Source organism: Globicephala melas, chromosome 1 (assembly GCF_963455315.2).
Source record: "Globicephala melas chromosome 1, mGloMel1.2, whole genome shotgun sequence".
NCBI classification, from domain to species: domain Eukaryota; kingdom Metazoa; phylum Chordata; class Mammalia; order Artiodactyla; family Delphinidae; genus Globicephala; species Globicephala melas.
In genome coordinates this window covers 1485236-1503930 of record NC_083314.1, presented here as the reverse complement: position 1 = coordinate 1503930, position 18695 = coordinate 1485236, and the positions used below count along the sequence as shown (strand labels likewise).

Genomic DNA, 18695 nt, shown 5'->3' with positions numbered 1-18695 from the left:
ATCACGGCTCTTGTTTTTCCACGTGGGTCCCCTCAGGCTGGCCCAGGCTGGAATGGAGACCCTCCCAAAGGTTTCCTTTAATTGATTCAGTCAGGGAGTCCCCCAGGAGCAGGGCTCCTTCTGGCCTCAGGGAGCAGGTAGCCCTTCGAGGGGCAGAGCTGGACTTGCGGGGTCCTGGTCTGGTGCTGGTCTCAGCCTTCACCTCCCTGCCCTTCGCTGGCCCTGGGGTAGCTCAGGGTCTATTCCATCCTCCTGCTCCCCTGACCCACGGTGCCCCTTTGTGACCAGAGTCCCCAGCCTCCACTCGGTTGGCAGAACCCTGGGACAGCTGTGTTAGCCACTGGCCCTGCAGGCCTAAAGCAGCCTGCTCTCTGGGGCAAGTAGGGGTGGGGCCGGATCTCAGCACCTGTCCTGGCCTGGACGGGCAGCACCTCCACAGTCGGCAGAAAGTGGGGTCTCACGCAGGGAGGGGCCGGGGCCTGCTGTCCTGGGACCCGGCCCCCGCAGGCCACTCCCCAGGGAAGCAGAGACCCCTCTCCTCCTGTGTCCCCTTCTGATGTCCAGGGAGCCACACCCAATGCCCCACCGAGGGTACGGGTCTGCCCGCGGCGTCCACTGGGCATGCGCTGTGCCTCAGTTTTTTCATCTGTAAAAGTGAGAAATAGTGCTGCCTTGTGAGGCCGTGGTGGGCATTCAGGGGGACAATGCACTGAGAGCCGTCAGAGCAGCACCTGGCGTGGGGCAGGTGCTCGACAGCCGAGGGTGAAGATAATGATGGCGATGATGACGATGGTGATGATTGGCTAGAGGATGGGGCCGGGGGCGGGGTCAGGAAAGCCGTTCAGAGGACTTGGATGTTGGAAGGAGAGGAGAAGGGTTAAAGAGATTGGGGACAGGTGGGGGGGGTGAAGAAGAATTTTTTGTCTGAAATAATCCTTTGGTCATAGCTGCTAGGGATTATACCCTTTGACTCTGGAACAACCTGGGGTCTCTGTGACCAGGGGCTTTGTGGCTGGGGAGCCCACGCTGAGGCACTGTGACCCCCGCATAATAAAGATTCCTTGTGTCGTTAGACAACGTGGCATAATTTATAAGGGCTTGACTCATCCAGAACCTTCTCTGAACTTTACGGTGTTATCCCCATTTTACAAGTGAGGGAACTGAGGGCACAGAGAAGTTAAGTAACTTGCCCAAGATCACACAGCTGCAGCTCCAGAGCCCATCGTCTGAACCACCGTCAGCTTCTCCAGCCCGGCTGGTGCAGTTTTCAGCCTCAGTGAGAGCTGGGGCAGGGGGCGGGGGGAGAAGGAGGAAAAAGCTCCCGGAGGGGCCCCCTGCCTCCCGGGGGAGATTGTTCCCAGGACAGGTGTCGAGGCTTCCCTCCCATGAGCGAGGGTGCCAGCTGCCTGGAGTCCGCACACCAGGCCCCTGTGGGAAGCCTTTCTTGCCCCCTGACCTTTCCCCCTTCACCCCAGCTAGTCTGCAGTCACCAGAAGTGAGGGAGCTTCTGTCGCCCAGTGCTCAGACCTGCAAATCTCCGTGCTGGGTGGACGCAGGCCTCTGCACCTGCACCGTCGGGGGTTGACCTCGCCGTCCCCCTCCCCCAGTCCAGCCTGCTCCTCCCCCAGGAACGCCTGTCTCGGAAAGCGACACCGCCATCTGCTCCGTCACCCTCTCTGAAACCCGAGTGTCACCCTCGCCTTCTTCCTCCCCTCCCCCATGCTCTGTCCCCACGCCCATCAGGCCCCGAGTCCACAGATCCCCCCGTCCTAAATCTCCCACTTCTCCATCTTCACCGCCACCTGGGCCTCAGCTCCACTGGACACCACTCTCCCTGCTTCCGCCCCCCCAACCCCGTTCTACCTGATGGCCTGAGAGATATTCCAAATCCCAGCCCGTCTCTCCACCTCGTGCCTCCAGCCCTTTGCCCACGTGCCCCCTCACCCAGAGCGCTCCTCCTGCGGGGCTGCGACAGCCTCTCCTCCATGCCCCACACTCATGTGGGACCTGCTCCAGGACTGGCCGGCCCAGCGCAAGAGGCAAGTGCGCGGCGCTTGTGCACAACCTGTGCCGCTAAAGGTGCGGAAATGCCTTCCTTCCACGCTCCCTTTGTCAGCCTATCGTGGTGGGGTTATGGCCTATTTAGTGTTTTGAGGAGGGTGCAGACCCTCCCAGGCACCTCCTCTCCGTGACCCAGCGCACATGCCGCCCCCAGCCATGCCCTGGCCCTTCACACGGGCCCAGTGCCTCCACCCAAGGTGGACAGGCCTCCCCCAAGGAGACTCAGAGCAGCGGGAGGGAGGAGGGCCAGAAGCCAGACCCTGCAGGGCCCTCTCTGAATGGGCCATGGTGCTGTCAGCCCAGGCTGGGGACAGCCACCTCCATGGCTGTCCTGACACACCGAAGGGCATGTGTGCCAACCCTGACGCTCCCGGGACCACGCCCAGGCTCTTCCAGGTGGCCTCCCAGGGGACTGAGCTGAGCGTCTGCTCTCAGAGACAGGGGAGGGGTGGGAAGTGACAGAGGCAGGACCACGAGTGGGCCACGGCCCTGTGCCCCATCCCCGTTGAACTTCACTTACAAAACATGGACTCAAAGATGAAATTATCAGATGTTTCGATGCCATGACCCCAGAGCATCACCCCCTGAGCCCTCCCGAGTGCAGGTCACACCCCGTGAAGCCGGCCCTGCCCTCCAGGCTCAGGTCAGACATGCCATCCGCTGGGGCCACCCTGACGCCCCCGTCTCGCTCAGGTTCTCCTCCCGGACAACGTCTAAGTGCACCCAGACCTTGCATGTTTCCCATTTCATTTTAACTGCTTGTTTGATTGATTGGATAAATTAATCTCTGTCAAGATGGAAATTATGTCTGTTTGGTTCACAAGTAGGTCCCCTGTACGTGCCAGGGATGTAACAGGCACACGACAAATATCTGTTAAATAAGAAAGTTAGTGCAGAGTGGGTCCTTGGGCCTCCCTTCTCCCAACCATGGTTCTGTTGGATGACTGGGGGGGTCCCAGACCTTCCTCAGATTCCTACAAAGTGGCCAATAGGGCGACGAAGAGAGGAAGCCCCCATCTCCCTCCCTCCTGCTCTAACTGCCCTCCCTTCCCTCTTGCTGGCTTTTGTGGAGATCAGCATATAACTACAAGGAGAAGCAGGGAGGCCTCAGCTAGGAGCTGGCTGTGTGACCTTGAGTATCACCTGCCCTCTCTGGGCTTCACAACAAAGGGTCCCTCACCGATGAGCAACGACCCACCCAGCTCTGACCTTTGACGTGATGGTTGTTACTTTGGGAAGGTTTCCGGTCCCGTTCTGCCAGGGAACTCATCACCCTGTCTCTACGAACCCTAGAACTTACCCAAGACTCCACCACTCAGCCCAGAGGCCAAAGGCAAGCACACAGCACCGTGTGAACGTTTTAGGGTAGCCGTTTTGCTTCAAGATGGCAGGCGACATACCCGCTAAAGTCTGATTCTGCACCTTCAAGGAGGGTGGAGTTTCTTTCCAAAATAGTCAACTCCCTTAGGAGTTGAAATGGAACCGAGGCCCCCTGATATGAAGTCCTAAAGGGTGGAGTGGATGCAGGGTCCCCCTGGATTCCAGAGCAGAGACAAGGGACCGGCCTCAGGGGGCCCAGCCTCCGAGGAGCACCGCCCCCGCCTGCCTCACCGCAGGGCCTGCCTGCTCCGGCTCCCACTCTCCGAGCTTTTCCGCTTATAGCCAAGCACACACTTAGAATCCCAGCTTCTCCCAGCTCAAGATAGATTCCTATGGAAACCAGCGCAAAGCAGAGGCAGAAACAGATGCCATCCTTCCAGGCCCTGGACGCATGCGTGACAGTTCTCCTTCCGCCCACCCTGCAGAGTTAGTGCAGGAAAAGCGCGCTGAAAGGGCGTGTCCGTCGGCCTGTCCCCTCAGGGGCCTGGTAAATGCCCAACACCTCCAGGGGCTTCCCCAGGGACCCTCCTACCGTCACCACACTGGTGGCACAGCTATCCAGGCCAGGTCTGAAAGTCAGAGCCCCGCGTCTGAGACCCTGGGAGAAGACGCGTGCATGGGGGTGACCCCCGAGCCTCAGTTTCCTTGTCTTGTAATGGGTCTAATAACGTTACTGACTTCATGGGGGCAGGTACAGGAAGTGATTAGCACAGAACCTGGCATCCGATAAGCACTTAATAAACACCGAGCATTTTATTGTGATCTAGCTCTTGGGTAAGTCCGTCTTTTACCTGCCCTAAGCCTCAGTTTTCTCATCCGTAAACAGAGTGAGCTGGGGAGGAGCCAGGACAGCCTGGTTCTGGAAAGCCCCTCCCAGCCGCGGACATTTCTGGCCTGTGGACTTGTCACTGGTGCCGGCGTGAGGAGAGTGTGGCTCTAACACATGTGCTCTCTCGCCGTCAGGCCATCCCGGAAAGGCAAGCCCCACGGAAGCACGGTCCCTCCGGGTTACAAGCAGGGGAGGGAACTCGGCATTCAGCCCCCATCGCTGGCCCTACAAAGCCTCAGTTTCCACATCTGTCAAATGAGCCTAGTTTAGGGGCCATGGGGAGGAGGACGTGGCTTACTGGCGCAAGGAGCTCAGCACAGCGCCCCTGGCACAGTACTGATATCATGGAACCCAGCCCGGCCAGGTTTCCCTGCAAAGCTCTGAGCCCCTCAGCCAGTCCTGCAGGTGGTGGGGACGTGGGGTCTGTATCCTTGGGGGCTGCAGCTCCAGTATCATCTAGCAGCGCGCAGCCTGGGCAGCAGGCCGGCAGGAGGAAGGGAAGACCGCTCTTACCAGGCCGAGGTTCAGAGCGCTGCTGTCGTCCTCCGGCATGGGCAGGTACGCGGCCAGGGCCACACAATTGGCGAAGATGGTGAGTAAGATGATGGTCTCGAAGGGTCTGGTGCAGGGTTAAGGAGAGCCCTCGAGTGAGGCGTGGGATTCGTGGGATTAAGGGGAAGGGCGCACTGGGGGTCTGTCTGGACTGACTACAAGGCCAGGCTGATGGGCCCACGTTGCCCTCCTGCAGGGCACAGACGGGGCCAGGCTCCTGTGGGGCACCCGCCTCCCTCTCCTCCAACAGGGAGCGTCCACTGAGACGCTTTGGGACCACGAGGCTCTGGCTCCTGGCTGGGGGCTACTCAGCCTCAAGGCCCGGGGAGTCTTAAGCCCCCGTCTCAGTACCCATCCCCCCAACCCCCCAGCTCCACCGACCACTGCTCTCCCCGCTCTGCAGAGCCACGGCCAGACACGCCGTGGCGTCCTCGCAGAATCAGCAAGGGAGGCTGGGGCTGCTGCGGCCTGGGCTAAGCACCCCCGGGAAGCGGGCCGGGAGGGATGAAACCTCGACTCTGCAGCCTGAGGAGGGGACGGTAACCGACGGTAACCGACGGCATCCGTGGCCCCAGGGCCATGCACCCACCCACACAGGCCCTGCCAGCCATTTTCCGGAGGGCACTCCCACCAGGCTCCCTGGATTTGCTGGTGAGTAGCACAGCCTCCGGGGAGGCTGACCGTTACAGGGTGGCTGTGGAGGGCACTGAGGGGGAGAAGCGGGGAGGCCCGAGCTCTTCATGCGTGGTTGGGGGATGCCCTGTACAGATGGCTAGAGGGAGACCCCACGCCTTTCCCAGCCACCTTCCTCTGCGGTTTGAAGAGAGGCGGCCTCGGGGCAGAGGACTGGACAGGGGACAGGATGCAGGCGAGAGACACGGGTGGGGAAGTCTGCCCCCGACCCCCAGACAGGAGGGCACGAGGCTCCTGGGTGCCACGTAGGGGCAGGGCTGACTCCTACCCAGACCTTCCAGCTCCGCCTGGGTTTTCCTTGTCCCTGCGGCTCCCTTACTCTCCTTTCTTCTAGGGAACAGCTGGTGGGAGCCTGGTCTTCCAAAACCCTTCAGAAGTATTTCAAATATGCCCGAGCAGCTCACTCAGCCCCCACTTGACGATGGCCTCCCCCCTCTGCATCTCCTTCCTCTCTGCCCCAAATAAGCTGGAAATTTTCATCATTCTTCCTCGCAGAGCTAATGCCAACGTAGAAGGGGGCTCATGTCCCTGTGCCCACGTGGTGCCTCCCACCCAGGCCTGCTGTCACAGCAGAGCTCGGTGCAGGCCCATCTCTCCTCCCCGCCCTGCCCGCTGTCGCCTCCCCCCACCCCAGTCCTGTCCCATAACCCAGGGAGACTGAGAGGAGCCCTCGACGCTGGGGACTGGGGATTTGGGCACACCTTCCAGCACCTTCCAGAGACACTACAGAGGCACTCAGGCTGCCTCCAGGACCTGGGCCTCAGCCCCGGGGGCCCCTGCTCCTCGGTTGAGGGCTTCCTTCGCAAAGGCTCCCTGCTCCATCGCCAGGCCCCGGTCTCCGGCCCCCCAAGCCTGTGATCTGTGAGCCCCGCTCCTCGCCTCCCCTGACACACACACACACCCCGTGCAGCCCCTTGGCCCTGAAGGATACTTCCATTCCACGATGCTGATGCAGGCCCTCCTCACGGGGTTCTGGAGAGTCAAGCAGAACAAGGCCCGCGGCGGCCTGGGCAGGACCTCGGGAACCGGCTTCTTGGGCTGCTTCTTCCTCAGGCCCTCATCCTGGGGCGAGGACGGCTCCATGGCTCCCGGAGCCTCAGCCTCTCTCCTGCTCTCCACCCGCTGCCCTCTCTTCCCCGAGTCCCCAGTGCCCCTGCCTTGGGGACTGGGCGGCTGAGCCCCTGGGCGAGCCTGCCCTGCTGAGCCAGCCGGGGCGGGCCGGGGATCACTCTCCCTGCTCCCAGCGAGTAAAATTAGCCTCCACGGGCTCTCTGCTGCCCAGCTGAGCTCCCGCGGCCAGGCAGCTGTCATTCCTCCCCAGTCCAGCCAGTGACAGCCCAGTATGTCCCCAGGGAGGCTGGGGGTGGGGCTGGGGGCTCACACATGGGTCTGGGCTGGGGCAGAGGGAGACAGGATGGAAGGTTTGAGGCTGGGGCGACCGAGAGCTCACGAAGTGCTATGAAGCCACAGGCTTCAGACTAGCCCCTTGGTGTCAACGTTCAACCCACCCCTCCCCGCAGGCCCAGGACACTGTCCAGAAAGGGTGCCGGGTGGTCCAGCTCAGTAGGAGTCCAAGCCCTCCCTCACATCTCTACCTGCAGCCGTCAGGCCAAGATCCTCCACCTTCACCCCATGCCTACGCCCCGTGAGGGGGGCTCCTGGCTGTGCCCACCTTTCTCCCCGCCCCCCCCCCAAGCCTGCCCCTAGCTGTGCAAGGGGCGGTGTCTATCTCTGGGACTCTGTGCCCTCTCCACACTGCCCCTGGCATGTACTAAGCTCTCTGTAAATGTTAGTTGAATGCATGAGCTAACAGAACACCCCACACAAGTGCTTGAGTGGGAAGGAGACAGGGGTGCCAGGGAAGGGAAGGCGGACAACCACCCGGGAATCACAAAACCCAACGTCTTTATTTAGCCCCGTCGTGCAAACACAGCGCCGGTACACCCATGCGGTCCCCATGCCCACAGAGTACAGTCTGAGGGGGGAACACGCAGTCCTCACCCACCCCAGGGGCGGGGGGAGGGGGGAAGGAAAGGCCCACACTGGGGCGTGGGGTGGGTAAGGCCCTCCATTAAGGAAGCCGGAGGGCACCACCAACGCACACACTCCGCCGCCTCCTGGGCTGAGTGCACGCTGAATCTGGCCTGCGCCTCTCCCTCTGGGCTCCTCTGGGGGGCGGGGGGTGGGGGAGGTGACAAGCAAGTCCTCGAAGCGGACGCTGGCGTCTGAGGCCATCTCGTGGAGAGCAGGGGCGTGGCGTGCGGACCAGAGCAGACTCGCCTCCTGGGCTGCGCCCGTGGCCACGGAGGGCGGAGCAGGACCTCCACGACCGGGGCACCTCCGACCTTCCCTGCGCGGGGCTGAGGCCCAGTCGGAGCCCGACCCGGGGGTGGCCGGCATGGACGGGGCGCGCGCCCTCGCCGCCCCCCGACAGCCGCTCTGGCCTCTCTCGTGCCCCCACTGGAAGGGACGGGGCCGTGGTGGCGCTGGCGGAGGGAGGGTGCCGCGGACGCTTGAGCACCCCGAGCCCGGGCGGCCCCAGCCCGGTCAGTGGCTGCAGTCCTCTGACTCGAAGAAGGGCGAGGAAGAGCAGCACGACGGCTCGGACGAGTCGGGCGCCAGTGGGGCGCGGCCGCGGGGCTCGCGGTGCCCAGGGCCGTCGGGGGCGACGCGCAGCAGTTCCTGCAGGTGCTTGATGTAGCGGATGGCGGCGCGCAGGGTCTCCACCTTACTGAGCCGCTTCTCGGCCAGGGAGCCAGGCAGGTGGCCGCGGAGGCGCGCGTAGCCCTCGTTGACGCAGCGGACGCGCTGGCGCTCGCGCTCGTTGCGCTTCTGGAGGAAGGCGGGCTCGAAGGGGTAGTGGCAGGCGCCCGGGAAGGGCGCGCCGGGGAACGCGGCCGCGTAGGCGTCGCAGTAGGGCGGTCGGGCGGCGCCCGGGTACAGCAGGAAGGGCACGGCGCCCAGAGGCTCGGCGCGGGCCGGGGTCGCCGGTCGGGGAGGGGGCCCGATGCCCAAAGGCAGGCAACCGGGGGGCGTCGCGGGCCGGCGGGCCGCCAGCGCCCGGCAGAAGTCGTCGTTCATGGTGCCGCGCGGAGCCGGACCCGGAGCGTGCCCCGAATCGCCCCGACTCGGGGTCTGCGCGCCCTGCCCTCGGAGCGAGTCACATCGCCAGCCGCGGCTCCGGGCGGCCGGACTGGTCAGGGCTTCTTTTCGCTCTGGGAGCAGGCTCCGAGGTCCCCCTAAGGCGAGCCATCGCGGCGGACCATGAGGCCTCTGCAGAGGCTCCGCGGGCACGTCTCAGAGCAGCCGGCAGGGATGTGGGGTGGGCGCGGGCCTTCCCAGGGCGCAGCCCTGCAGCTCCAGCGGGCCCCGCGCCAGGGTCTTGGTCCTCGCGGCCCTCGGGGTCCCCGGGCTGTGCGCCGGGCAGGAGAGGGTCCCGGGTGCCGTCTCTAAAGAAGAGGGTGAACATATCAATTAGGAGAGGCCTTGTTGCATCGTGGGCCGCTTTGTGTCACCCCGCCCTCCAACGCGATGGTAAGCATCACGAGGGGAGGCAGTGGGCTGCAGAAGACATACGCGCAGAGCCGGGTTCAAATCCCGGTTCACCCCTTGATGCTTGGGTGCCCTCTCTGAGCCAGTTTCCAGTATGGAGATAATTAAAACATCCCTCCCAGGAGATGAATACTGAATGAGGATCAAATGAGAAAAAAAATATACCCAAAAACGCCTCCTCCAGGGCCTGCCTTATAAAAGGTGCCCAGCGACGTCATTTCCTTGGAGGAACACGTCTGGTCACTCGCTCCTGCCAGGGCCTCACATCTGGAGGCTCCGAGCCTGCTTACGGAGTTGGCAATGGAAACCCCAGCGGCAGCCGTAAGGCAAGTAAGGGTGGGACTCTATTGAAGGCAACGCATCTTTGGTTCAGAGGAGCCCGCATGTGGTCGGGACTTTCAAAGCCCTCCCGTGTGGAGTGGCACCACCAGAGCGCTCTGTGCCCCAGTCCCCAGGGAGGGGGGCTGGGATGTGCCCCCTCAGCCCTCCTGGGTTTGTCCTTTCTGCCACTCAACACAAGTGCCTGTGATTTCAGCTCCGTGTGGGCAATGCTTGTTGCATAAATGAGAGGGAGGGTGAGACAGGAAGCTGGGCTGGTAGGGGGTGGGCCTAAGTCACACGCAGCCCCTTTCCCAGACTCCAGGATGCTGTTACTTCAGAAATAATTGGCCCGGTTTGCATTTAAGTCACCAACTCCTCTCACCCGCGGTTATCAGATTCCACTTCCTCGTCATGTCCTCTAGGCATTCTCTCTGACCCGCCCCCTCCCCGTGTGTCCAGTCGATGCCATCCTGCACTTGTCACACTGCCCTCCACGGGAGATCTCAGGGTTCCCTGAATGAGCAAGTGAGCGGGTGCTGCAGCCCACGTAGCAGTGATGGGGCAGCAGGGCCTCAGATGCGGGCCAAGGCTTCGACCTGACAGAAGGCCCAGCTCTGTCCCTGACAGGGGAAGGTCGCTGCCACACTCGGGCTCCCGAGAGTCCCCTGCACCTTCTCGCCTTTGTCCTTTATCCGGGTCCCAGTCTGTTCCCAGCTAGCTCTGCCCTCCTGAACGGAAACCGGGAAGATTCAACAGCGTTCAAAGCACTGCCCTCGAGAGACTGTGTGAGGCAGTGCAAAGTCACATGCCCCTCCCCCGCCCCGCAGCCTCCCAGGGCTCCCCTTGGAAGGGAAGTGTCCTTCAAGGGACGGTTCTAGAAAATCTCTTCCAAACACCCCTCGGCTCCGGACGCTCTGCGCATTCCTGGCCTCACCCTCGGCTGACACGGACCAGGCGGGTCACGGGGGCCTCTCTGCTGCCCCCGGCCCTGCCCCAGGCTGATTGCCTGAGTTCTCCAGCCCCCGACACAGACTCTCCAGGCTGTGCGTTCTGAGTCTGCAACCAGATAGTAAACCGCCGGAAGGCAGGGCTTTCTCCCATTCTTAGGTGGTGCCCCTCAGTCCCTCGCCCAGTGCTGGGCACGTAACCAAAATTATTTGCTATCAGTGCTTTTGTTTTATAAAACTACGGGGTCCAGGGCTTCCCTGGTGGCGCAGTGGTTGAGAGTCCGCCTGCCGATGCAGGGGATAGGGGTTCGTGCCCCGGTCCAGGAAGATCCCACGTGCCGCGGAGCGGCTGGGCCCGTGAGCCATGGCCGCTGAGCCTGCGCATCCGGAGCCTGTGCTCCGCAACGGGAGAGGCCACAACAGTGAGAGACCCGTGCACCGAAAAAAAAAAAATATATATATATATATATATATGGGATCCAGACTCTCCTCTCCTGCATGATCCCTGTCTATTCATATTTGACTTAATTATTTAAATATAATTTGATTGAGGTCAGAAGCTCATTTACATCTAATGACAATTTTAATAAATACGACTTAATAGCTATTTGTGTCAATTCAATACCTGTTCATTTCCCTCACATGCTGTTTACATTTTTTATGACTCTTCAGAAAAGTCACTCAAGCAAGAAACCTCGCAGCTTGACCATGTATTTCTTGAACTAGTTCTCTTTTTACTGTTAGAAAAGGACCGATAACCTGGCAGCGAGCTCAGGTGAGGGCACAGCTGCAGGCGAAGTGTGATCTGCATCTTCCTCCGCGGAATGCTCTACCCTGGCGAGGAGCGGAAGGACACCGGGTATAGCAGGCTATCCTCAAGCGGCCTGAGAGCACGTACTTCCCGAGAGCATCTGTGCGTGGGACTGCCCTCGGCTCTGGGATGGAGCGGTGCACAAAATCCATGGTGAGATAATAATAATAAAATAATAATAATAATAGCGATCGTTTATTACTCTTGCTGTGCAAGACTTCGTGCCAAGTGCTTTACGTGAAACATTGCACTTAATTCCTACGTAATTCTTGTGAGGTAGGTGCTAATTTCATCCGGTTGTACAGGTGAGAAAACGGAGGATTGTAAAGGTTAAGTTACTTGCCCAAGGTTCCACAGTTAGTGATCTCATGAACTAGTAAATGCTAGTCAGCCCTACCCTTCTCCCCCTGCCCCCGATTCTCTCACTATTTCTCCTAGAGCTTCACGTTTGAACCAGAAGTTCAGAGGGGCTTGTGCTGACCTAACACGAGTACCTTACTAAACCATGACTCCTGTTGAAGGGGATGTTCCACTGCAGATTCTGATGATCACGCTGTTTGAGCTCCTGCCCTGGTAAGAGTGGTACCACAGCTCACCCGGGTGGTCCTTGGGAAGGTAATGGCCCCTTGCAGATGCTCTTAGGAGGATGGCCACTGACTTCTGTCGTTGGGAGGGGAGGACCGAGTTTAACCAGAGTCAAGTACCGGGAGCCGTACCCCTGGGAACGTGGTGAGGAACCCCCTCGCCTGAGCTTAAAAACACGAATACTGGGATCTTCCTTAACCTGCAGTACCTGGACAGGATCTGACCAGCAACGGAGAACCAGCCCGTGGGCTCAGCGCCCAGACTGGGCCGAACCAGTTGTCGACAGCGGCACCGTGTGGCCGTGAGGAGAAATGACAATAGCAGGTTGCTGCAATTCCAGGTCCCGACTCCGTCATAACTACCCGCCCCGGGGACTGAGTCCCCAGGTCTTTTGGAAAATTCGTGGTACTGGAGGACTCCCAAGAAGAGCCATGGGGTCTCCCGTTAACATCGACTACTTTCCTCCCTGAGTGGATGGATCAGTTCACGTCACTTAAACGTTCACTATATACAAATACATAAAAGACGCATCGTTAAACATATTTTGTTTTCTGCAATTTATTTGTAACAGTATGAAGCAACTTACTAGCTAAAAGCCTGCTTCTGAAATAGCGCGTGGGGGGCTGGCCCCGCCCACGTGAGCCGGAGGAGACTACTGTCCTGGAGGGAGGGCTTGAAGCAAGACTCTCCACCTTTCTAGGACCCTGGTTCCTCCCGGGCGGGGGCTCTCGCCCTCCGCGCCTCAGGTGTACTTTCCCGGGCCTGGGGGCAGATGTGCTCGGTGGGAGGAGCCTGATCGTCCACGAAGCTCACTGCCCGATGGAGCTGTCCTGGCTGCCCTTTTATGACCAGGACGTGTTCACAGTCATGCCCGGCACGGTCATATATTGTACAAGGAACGTGGTGACACCCAGTCCAACTTGCAGCAGAGAGAGTCAGGAAGCCCCAAGTGGGGTCTCCTGGGCCTCCTTCCCCAGTCCTTGCTGCTCCTAATTCTGCATCAGGTGGCATTTGCCCCCCAACAGCTATTAGCTACTTGTGGTCACATCCTGCCAGAGGCTCTCCCTACCACCCCCCATGGTACATCATTACAACTTCCTGTTGACGGCTTCATGAGCACGGCCTGCCCACCCCAGGCCATCCCTGTCCTAGGAGTCCGGCGTCACCCGACCCCACCTCCCCCTTTCCCCAGCCCTACACTCTTCGTGGCCAGCGGGCAGACAGAGGACACTCTCCCCGGAGCCCTTCCTGACCCCATCTCCCGCCCCAAGTTGTAAATTCCAAGTGCAAGAACTCCTGTCTCGGGCTTCATCTTTGAAACACACAGTCCCCGTTGCATAAATGTTTGTTGATTGACACTGGGTATCCCTGGGTAGGGCTGAACCATCTTGATGGAGCAAAGGGGGCTGTGACCTCTGAGTGGGCTGGACCATCTACAGAGCAGGTAACATAATTCTCCCTTTCCAGGTTTTCTTACTGTCTTCACCGGGACCGGAGCCAGAGGTGGGGGACTGAGGCCAGAAATTGGCTGAAAATGTCCCTTCAAACTCGGAACAGGGCTCGGGAAGTGGCTTTGGGAGAGATGAGTTCACTGTCCTCTGCCTCTCCTTCCACTCAGGGGTTCCTACAGCGGCTTGTGTGTGGTGGAGCTTATCGGCACCTTCATGAAGACATCTTCCAGAGCCTCTCCTACCCCTGCCATCCCAAACTGGGAGAATTTGTAAGGAAACCAAGGACTCGGAATGACAGCACGCATGGGCTTCACCCATCCCCTGCCTCCAGGCAAGATAGCCGCTGAAACCTTTCCCCAAAGGGCTCCACGAATACGTTGAGAAATGCAGCCCCTTTATTCAGTCCCTGGAGATCCCCAGGGCGCATCCCAGAGAAAGCCCTGCAGGAACGAAAGCTGCTTGCGTTTAACCCAGAAATCCCCAGTGGGCCTCAGAACGGTTTGTTGTTTACTTTTCCTCACGCCTCCTAACCTCCAGTAGAATACATTTCAGGGAATTCTACCTTAAAATCTCCAGGATAAGCAAATGTTTTTTTCTTTTTAAAATAAGAAATGTCACCATCTCCCTTAGGAGTCTATCTTATAGCCTGTAATTACTTCTAGGAGGATAACCTCACCACTCCCTCCTTATATATCCAACACACCCAACCAAACAATCAGAATCTCCTCGGTACCACGCTGGATCTGACCAAGGAGAAGGGCAGCCAGGCCCGGCAACCAGGACCCCACAGAGGGCCCTTGAGGGCTAGAAACCAACGCCTCCTCTTCTGGGCAGCTGAAGGGCCTGGCCGGCTGCTCTTGGCCTCTGTGCCCCTCTGGTCCCGTGATGAACGAGGCAGCGCTATTCACGCACGGACCTCAGCCCAGAGCCCGCCTAGCCCCCCTCATGCCCTCCACGCTGTGTTGCCTGCCACGGGGTTTGCCCCAGGCCACTGCCTGCAGCCACTTCCCGAGAGGAGCCGTGCAGAGCTCTGAGGCGGTGATGGAACCAGGTGCCCAAACACGGGGACGCTCGGCTGGGACTCTGGAAGGAGGGGAGAGGCATGGGGAAGGAAGGCTGCCATGGATTAGGTGGCTTTCGATGCCTGGCCTTGCTGGGTGCCCTGCTCTCCTGTCTCCTGTGACCCTCAGCCTGTTTACAGAAGAGGAACTGGCTCAGAGAGGCTGGGACAGCTGCTCAGGGTCACACAGCCGGGGTGCAGCTCACCAGGGTCTGTTTAAGGTGATCCACGAGGACCTTCTTAGCCAGGCAGGTGTGCCCAACTTTTTGGCAGGAGTCCTGATCTTTATAGGATTTCTTGGGGGCCAGAGTCGGGGGAGGGGCTCGTCCTCTTCCTAATTCCCTTGAATGTACCCGGCATTTATGATGCTGGGGAGTCACAGGAAGGTGTTTGGGGAGGTAGCTGCCCCCAGTCCCCAGGAAGAATATCGGGCTCCCCGGAGCACCTCACGGGCCCAGGAGCCCCCCCGAGAGGCAGCCCCACAAGCAGAAAGCACGCTTTAGGCCAGACTCTCCTAGACCGGATCCCGGCTCTGCTTTCACTGGCAGAGGCGCTAATTCTACAGACCTCAGTTTCCTCACCTGCAGAATGGGGGCAGTGACACTTCAGAGGTTATTGTAAAGTTAAGAGGAACCTACGTGGGTCACCTGGCACCTAATAGGAACTGAATCACTGGCAGCTGGCATTGCCAGCACGGCTGGGGCGGCCCTGGAAAGAGCCCCTGAAGCTCTAAGATCCTGGGATGTGGCTCTGACAGGCCTGAGTCCGCAGATGCCACCCCCGACACTGCAACTGGACACAGCACCAACGCCCGCGTCCAGCGGCTCCCCAGAGCCACGTCTGTCCTAGTAGACGTCCGGAGGGAAAATTCTGTACATGAGGGCCTGACCCTTTTCTCAAGTCTTTGAAGGACTAGGGTAACACAATTCTCTAAATAAGGTGAATGTATTCACTGTGCGTCCTACCGCCTACCTGCGGATTCACCCGCCAAACCTCTCCTGAACCCCTTCCGGAACCCCATGGAGGGCGGGGTTCAGCAGAGGACCACCCAGACTGCTGTGCCCAGGTGGGTGGGCAAGGCAGGACTGCACCTCACACTTCCGCTCTGAGTGCACTCACTACAGCCCTGGGAGGTCATCGTCCCCATGTTCCAGACGAGGAGATGGGGGCACAGAGAGGTTAAGCAACGTGCCCAAGGTCACACAGCTGGTACAGGGCAGAGCTGGGATTCATACCCAGGCACTGGGGCTCCTGAGTAAGTGAGAGGTAGGAGCCAAAGGAGGTGAGGAGAAAGTGAAGACAGCAGCGTGATATTCTCCGTGTCAGGCGCTCGTCTCAGTGACACCTGTGCGTGCACACGCTCACACACGCATGCACAGTCATTGAGTCCTCACTACAAGGTAGGGACCACCATCACCCTTGTTTTACAGATAGGAAAGCTGAGGCACAGAGAAGTAAGGGAACTTTCCCAGGGTCACACAGCTGATGAATTTTGAACTTGGCATTCGAGGCAAATTGGTGTACACCTTGGGACTGGCCAGGCATCCTCATCCTGTCCAGGAACGAGTCTTTCTTAACAACCCAAGAGAATGAGTAAACCTGAGACTCGGAAGAAAGTCTGCTCCAGACGGCGTTCCTACAGCCTCACCCCCCCACCCCTGCCCCCTGCTGTCAGTTACACCTCAAGGGGGAGGAAGGGGCTACAGCTTAGGTGCCAGGACATCTGAACTCTTGGCCCAAAGCCACCAATAAGTGCTAATGCGACTCGGTGGACAAGCCTTACCCAGAAAAACGGCCTCTCACCGGACTTCAGAGAGGGTGTGTGTAGGAAGAGCTCAAAGGGGTCCAAAGCCTCATGGGAGTGGCGCTGGGGGCGCAGGACGGGGGCTGGGGAAGGGAAGGCAAAGGCGGGACCCTGACCAAAGTGTCCACGGGAGCCCAGCATCCCGCCCGCCTCCTGGCCAGAAGGATGCACACTGCTGTCAAGTGCACCTCCGGTGAGGCCCTTCCGGTCACTGCCTGCACACGCACGCCCTCCAGGGCAGTTCTGAGCCCTTGGGATTAGTCAGTGCTAACTTCAAGGGAAAAAGAGGAAGGGAAATCATCCCATGGGCGCCGAGAAGGCACCAGCAGCCTAGACCAGGTGATTCTGCGGAGGACAGCGGCTCTGACGGGAAATGGGGCTGTGCCTGAGGCTCCCTTGGTGATGACCGGTCCCCTGGGGCGGGGTTCACGGGCGGAGGGGGCAGTGCGGAAGCCTCCGCCCCCTGCCGCGACCCCGCTGGGCCATCAGCGTGGCCATCTCCCCACCACCCCCGGGCCTGCTGCCAGCTGTAGCACCGACATCAGACAGAGAACCGTGCTTGGGGCCCAGGTCATCGCTGACTCAGGGATGGAGGAAAGGGGCTCCCTTCGCCACAAAAGGGAGCCTCCCTTCTAGGTGACTCGCGGGGGGGGAAAACCCTGGGTCCACAGAATAAATGTCTGAGGTTTCCCGAGGCCCCTCCCGACCATCGATTTGGGGCGTTTATAGGTGGGAAGTGACCCTGGCTCCGGAGCTCCCGGAACGCAGTGATACCTCGGTCTGCAGGAGGGGGGAAGCTAACTCTCACTGCTCACACACAGGTCTCATTGGGTCGTCAGCGCGTCCTACAAGGAAGGGGTCTTCAGCCCCGTGTCACAGGGAGGAAGTGGCTGGCAGGGCCGGGGCAGGCGCCAGGTGGGCCCCCAGGTCCCTCTCCTGTGCGTGCGGGATGCCCAGGACCCTCCCAGCTGTCTCATTCGTGCAGTTCCCACGTTTTAGAGAGAATCGGAGCTCTCTGCATCTTGTGGAAAACGTGGCTTACGACAGGGGCTCTGGGGCCACTTCCCAGCCGGGACCTTGAGCAATCCCATCCGTCCTCGGCGGGGCGGGGGACGATCAGCACGGTCCTGGGGGAGAGCCCACCGGAAAGCATCCTCGCCAGCACCTGCCTGGCTCCCGGCGGCGGCCCCGACCTCACAGCCGCTCTGGACGTGCACATCGCCACGCTCATCTCCCGAAGCATGGCTCTGACCGCGTGGCTCCCAGGGACAGTCCATCGCTCCCTGGACCTGCACGCCCTCGCTGGGCGCTGAGGGGCCTCAGCTCTCTGCGCCCCCAGCCCAGTCCTCAGAACCACCCGCCTTTCCTCTGGCGCCTCCCCTCCCCGCCTGGGGCTGCTCCCCGCCTGGGGCGCCAGCCCCGCTTCCCAATGCCCATCCACATCCTGCACCTCCTTCCAGAACAGTCTGGGTCTCTTCTTGTCCACAGTACTCCCCGGCCTCTCCTGTTCTTTCTTCCTCTTTCTCCCCCAAACGCTCAGGCCTGTGCATTTGGGGATGCTCTACCGGGGGCCCCCGGCCTGCTGTTCCCCCACCACCACCTGTGTGCCTCGTGCTCCCTCAGAAGAAGGGCAGGCCCGTGCCTCCTGCATCCCAGCCTGAGGCAGGGTGGGCCCTGCTCCCGGCACCCAGGGGGTGCCCACGCGTGTGGTCACCTGCGCGTATCCCGAGCTGATCGGAGAGCGTCACCGTGAAGCCGGTGCTCTCACGGGCGACATCTGGTATCTAAGGTCTGCGTGGAGCCTCTCTGCAGAGGTTGTGGGCCTGAAAATGTGTAACTTTTCTATCTAGATGCTTCCTTTGGGAGTGGGGTAAAAAGCACAGGCCCTAAATGGGGGCAACATGGAGTCTTAACAGGAACAGACCTCGGCTGACCTGACAAGGAGGCAGGGCACCCTTCCCTGGGCACCTGCCAGGTGCTCGCAGCTATTTAATCCCCTCGAGATGACTTTTCATCCCCCATTTTGCAGATGGGGAAACCAAGGCTTGGAGAGTTTAAGTGAGCTCATGTTTCCATAAATGGCAGGACAGAAAAAACAACAAAAATATTTCCCCAGCCCTCGCCCTGTGCTGGGCACTAGCGTGACCTCTTGGCCTATGCAACCCTCACAATGGTGTGACGAGGCAGGTACCATGTAACAGGTGGGGGGGGGGAGACCAGCCAAGCCGGCGGCCTGTGGTCACACAGCTGCTAAGGGACGGGGCTGGGATCTGACCCTGGCGGCCCGCTCCAGAGGCAGTGCCCCGAACCGCTGCCCTGCACACCCAGGCCCGCTTCCACGCCAGACACGGGACAGGCTCTCCCCTGCCCTCACCCCTCACATTCAGTTCCTCTCCAGGACGCCCCCCCGAGCTGATCCCCGACCAGAAAATCCACACTTTAGTCTCTGGATACTGGCAGGCGGCAGGCATCCAGCCCGACCCAGAAAGACGCCCCGCGGGTGGCGATGCCCTGGGCAGCTCGGCTAACCTCCCCTGCTCCCCGCGGAGGGGGGTGCGGGCCCCCACCAGCAGGCCGGCTGCTTTCTCTCCCAGGCAGGTGACCGAGCCCTGCCTAGCTGTGCTCCAGGCCGGCGGAGCCATCACGATG

At 60.4% G+C, this 18695-nt stretch overlaps 2 protein-coding genes and 1 long non-coding RNA gene across 3 annotated transcripts in view; 1 reads left to right on the top strand and 2 right to left on the bottom strand.

Annotated features, from left to right (window-relative positions):
• CACNA1S (calcium voltage-gated channel subunit alpha1 S) overlaps nucleotides 1-6598 on the bottom strand; it is a 60922-nt gene extending 54324 nt beyond the window's left edge. Inside the window, exons 1-2 of the mRNA XM_030844326.2 lie at nucleotides 6447-6598; nucleotides 4784-4889 (exon numbers count right to left, since the gene is read on the bottom strand). Of these exons, the coding sequence (XP_030700186.1) occupies nucleotides 4784-4889; nucleotides 6447-6598 (258 nt within the window). The remainder of the gene's footprint in view (nucleotides 1-4783; nucleotides 4890-6446) is intronic.
• Nucleotides 6599-8058: 1460 nt separating this feature from the next.
• On the bottom strand, nucleotides 8059-8596 carry ASCL5 (achaete-scute family bHLH transcription factor 5). The gene has a single exon (XM_030844388.2). It carries the CDS (start codon nucleotides 8594-8596, stop codon nucleotides 8063-8065), a length of 534 nt encoding a protein of 177 aa, XP_030700248.1. The 3' UTR covers nucleotides 8059-8062.
• A 2554-nt stretch (nucleotides 8597-11150) lies between these two features.
• On the top strand, nucleotides 11151-12072 carry LOC132594053 (uncharacterized). The gene is made up of 3 exons (XR_009560159.1): nucleotides 11151-11299; nucleotides 11585-11719; nucleotides 11937-12072. It is a non-coding gene; the product is annotated as an uncharacterized lncRNA (long non-coding RNA).
• The last annotated feature ends 6623 nt before the right edge of the window (nucleotides 12073-18695 follow it).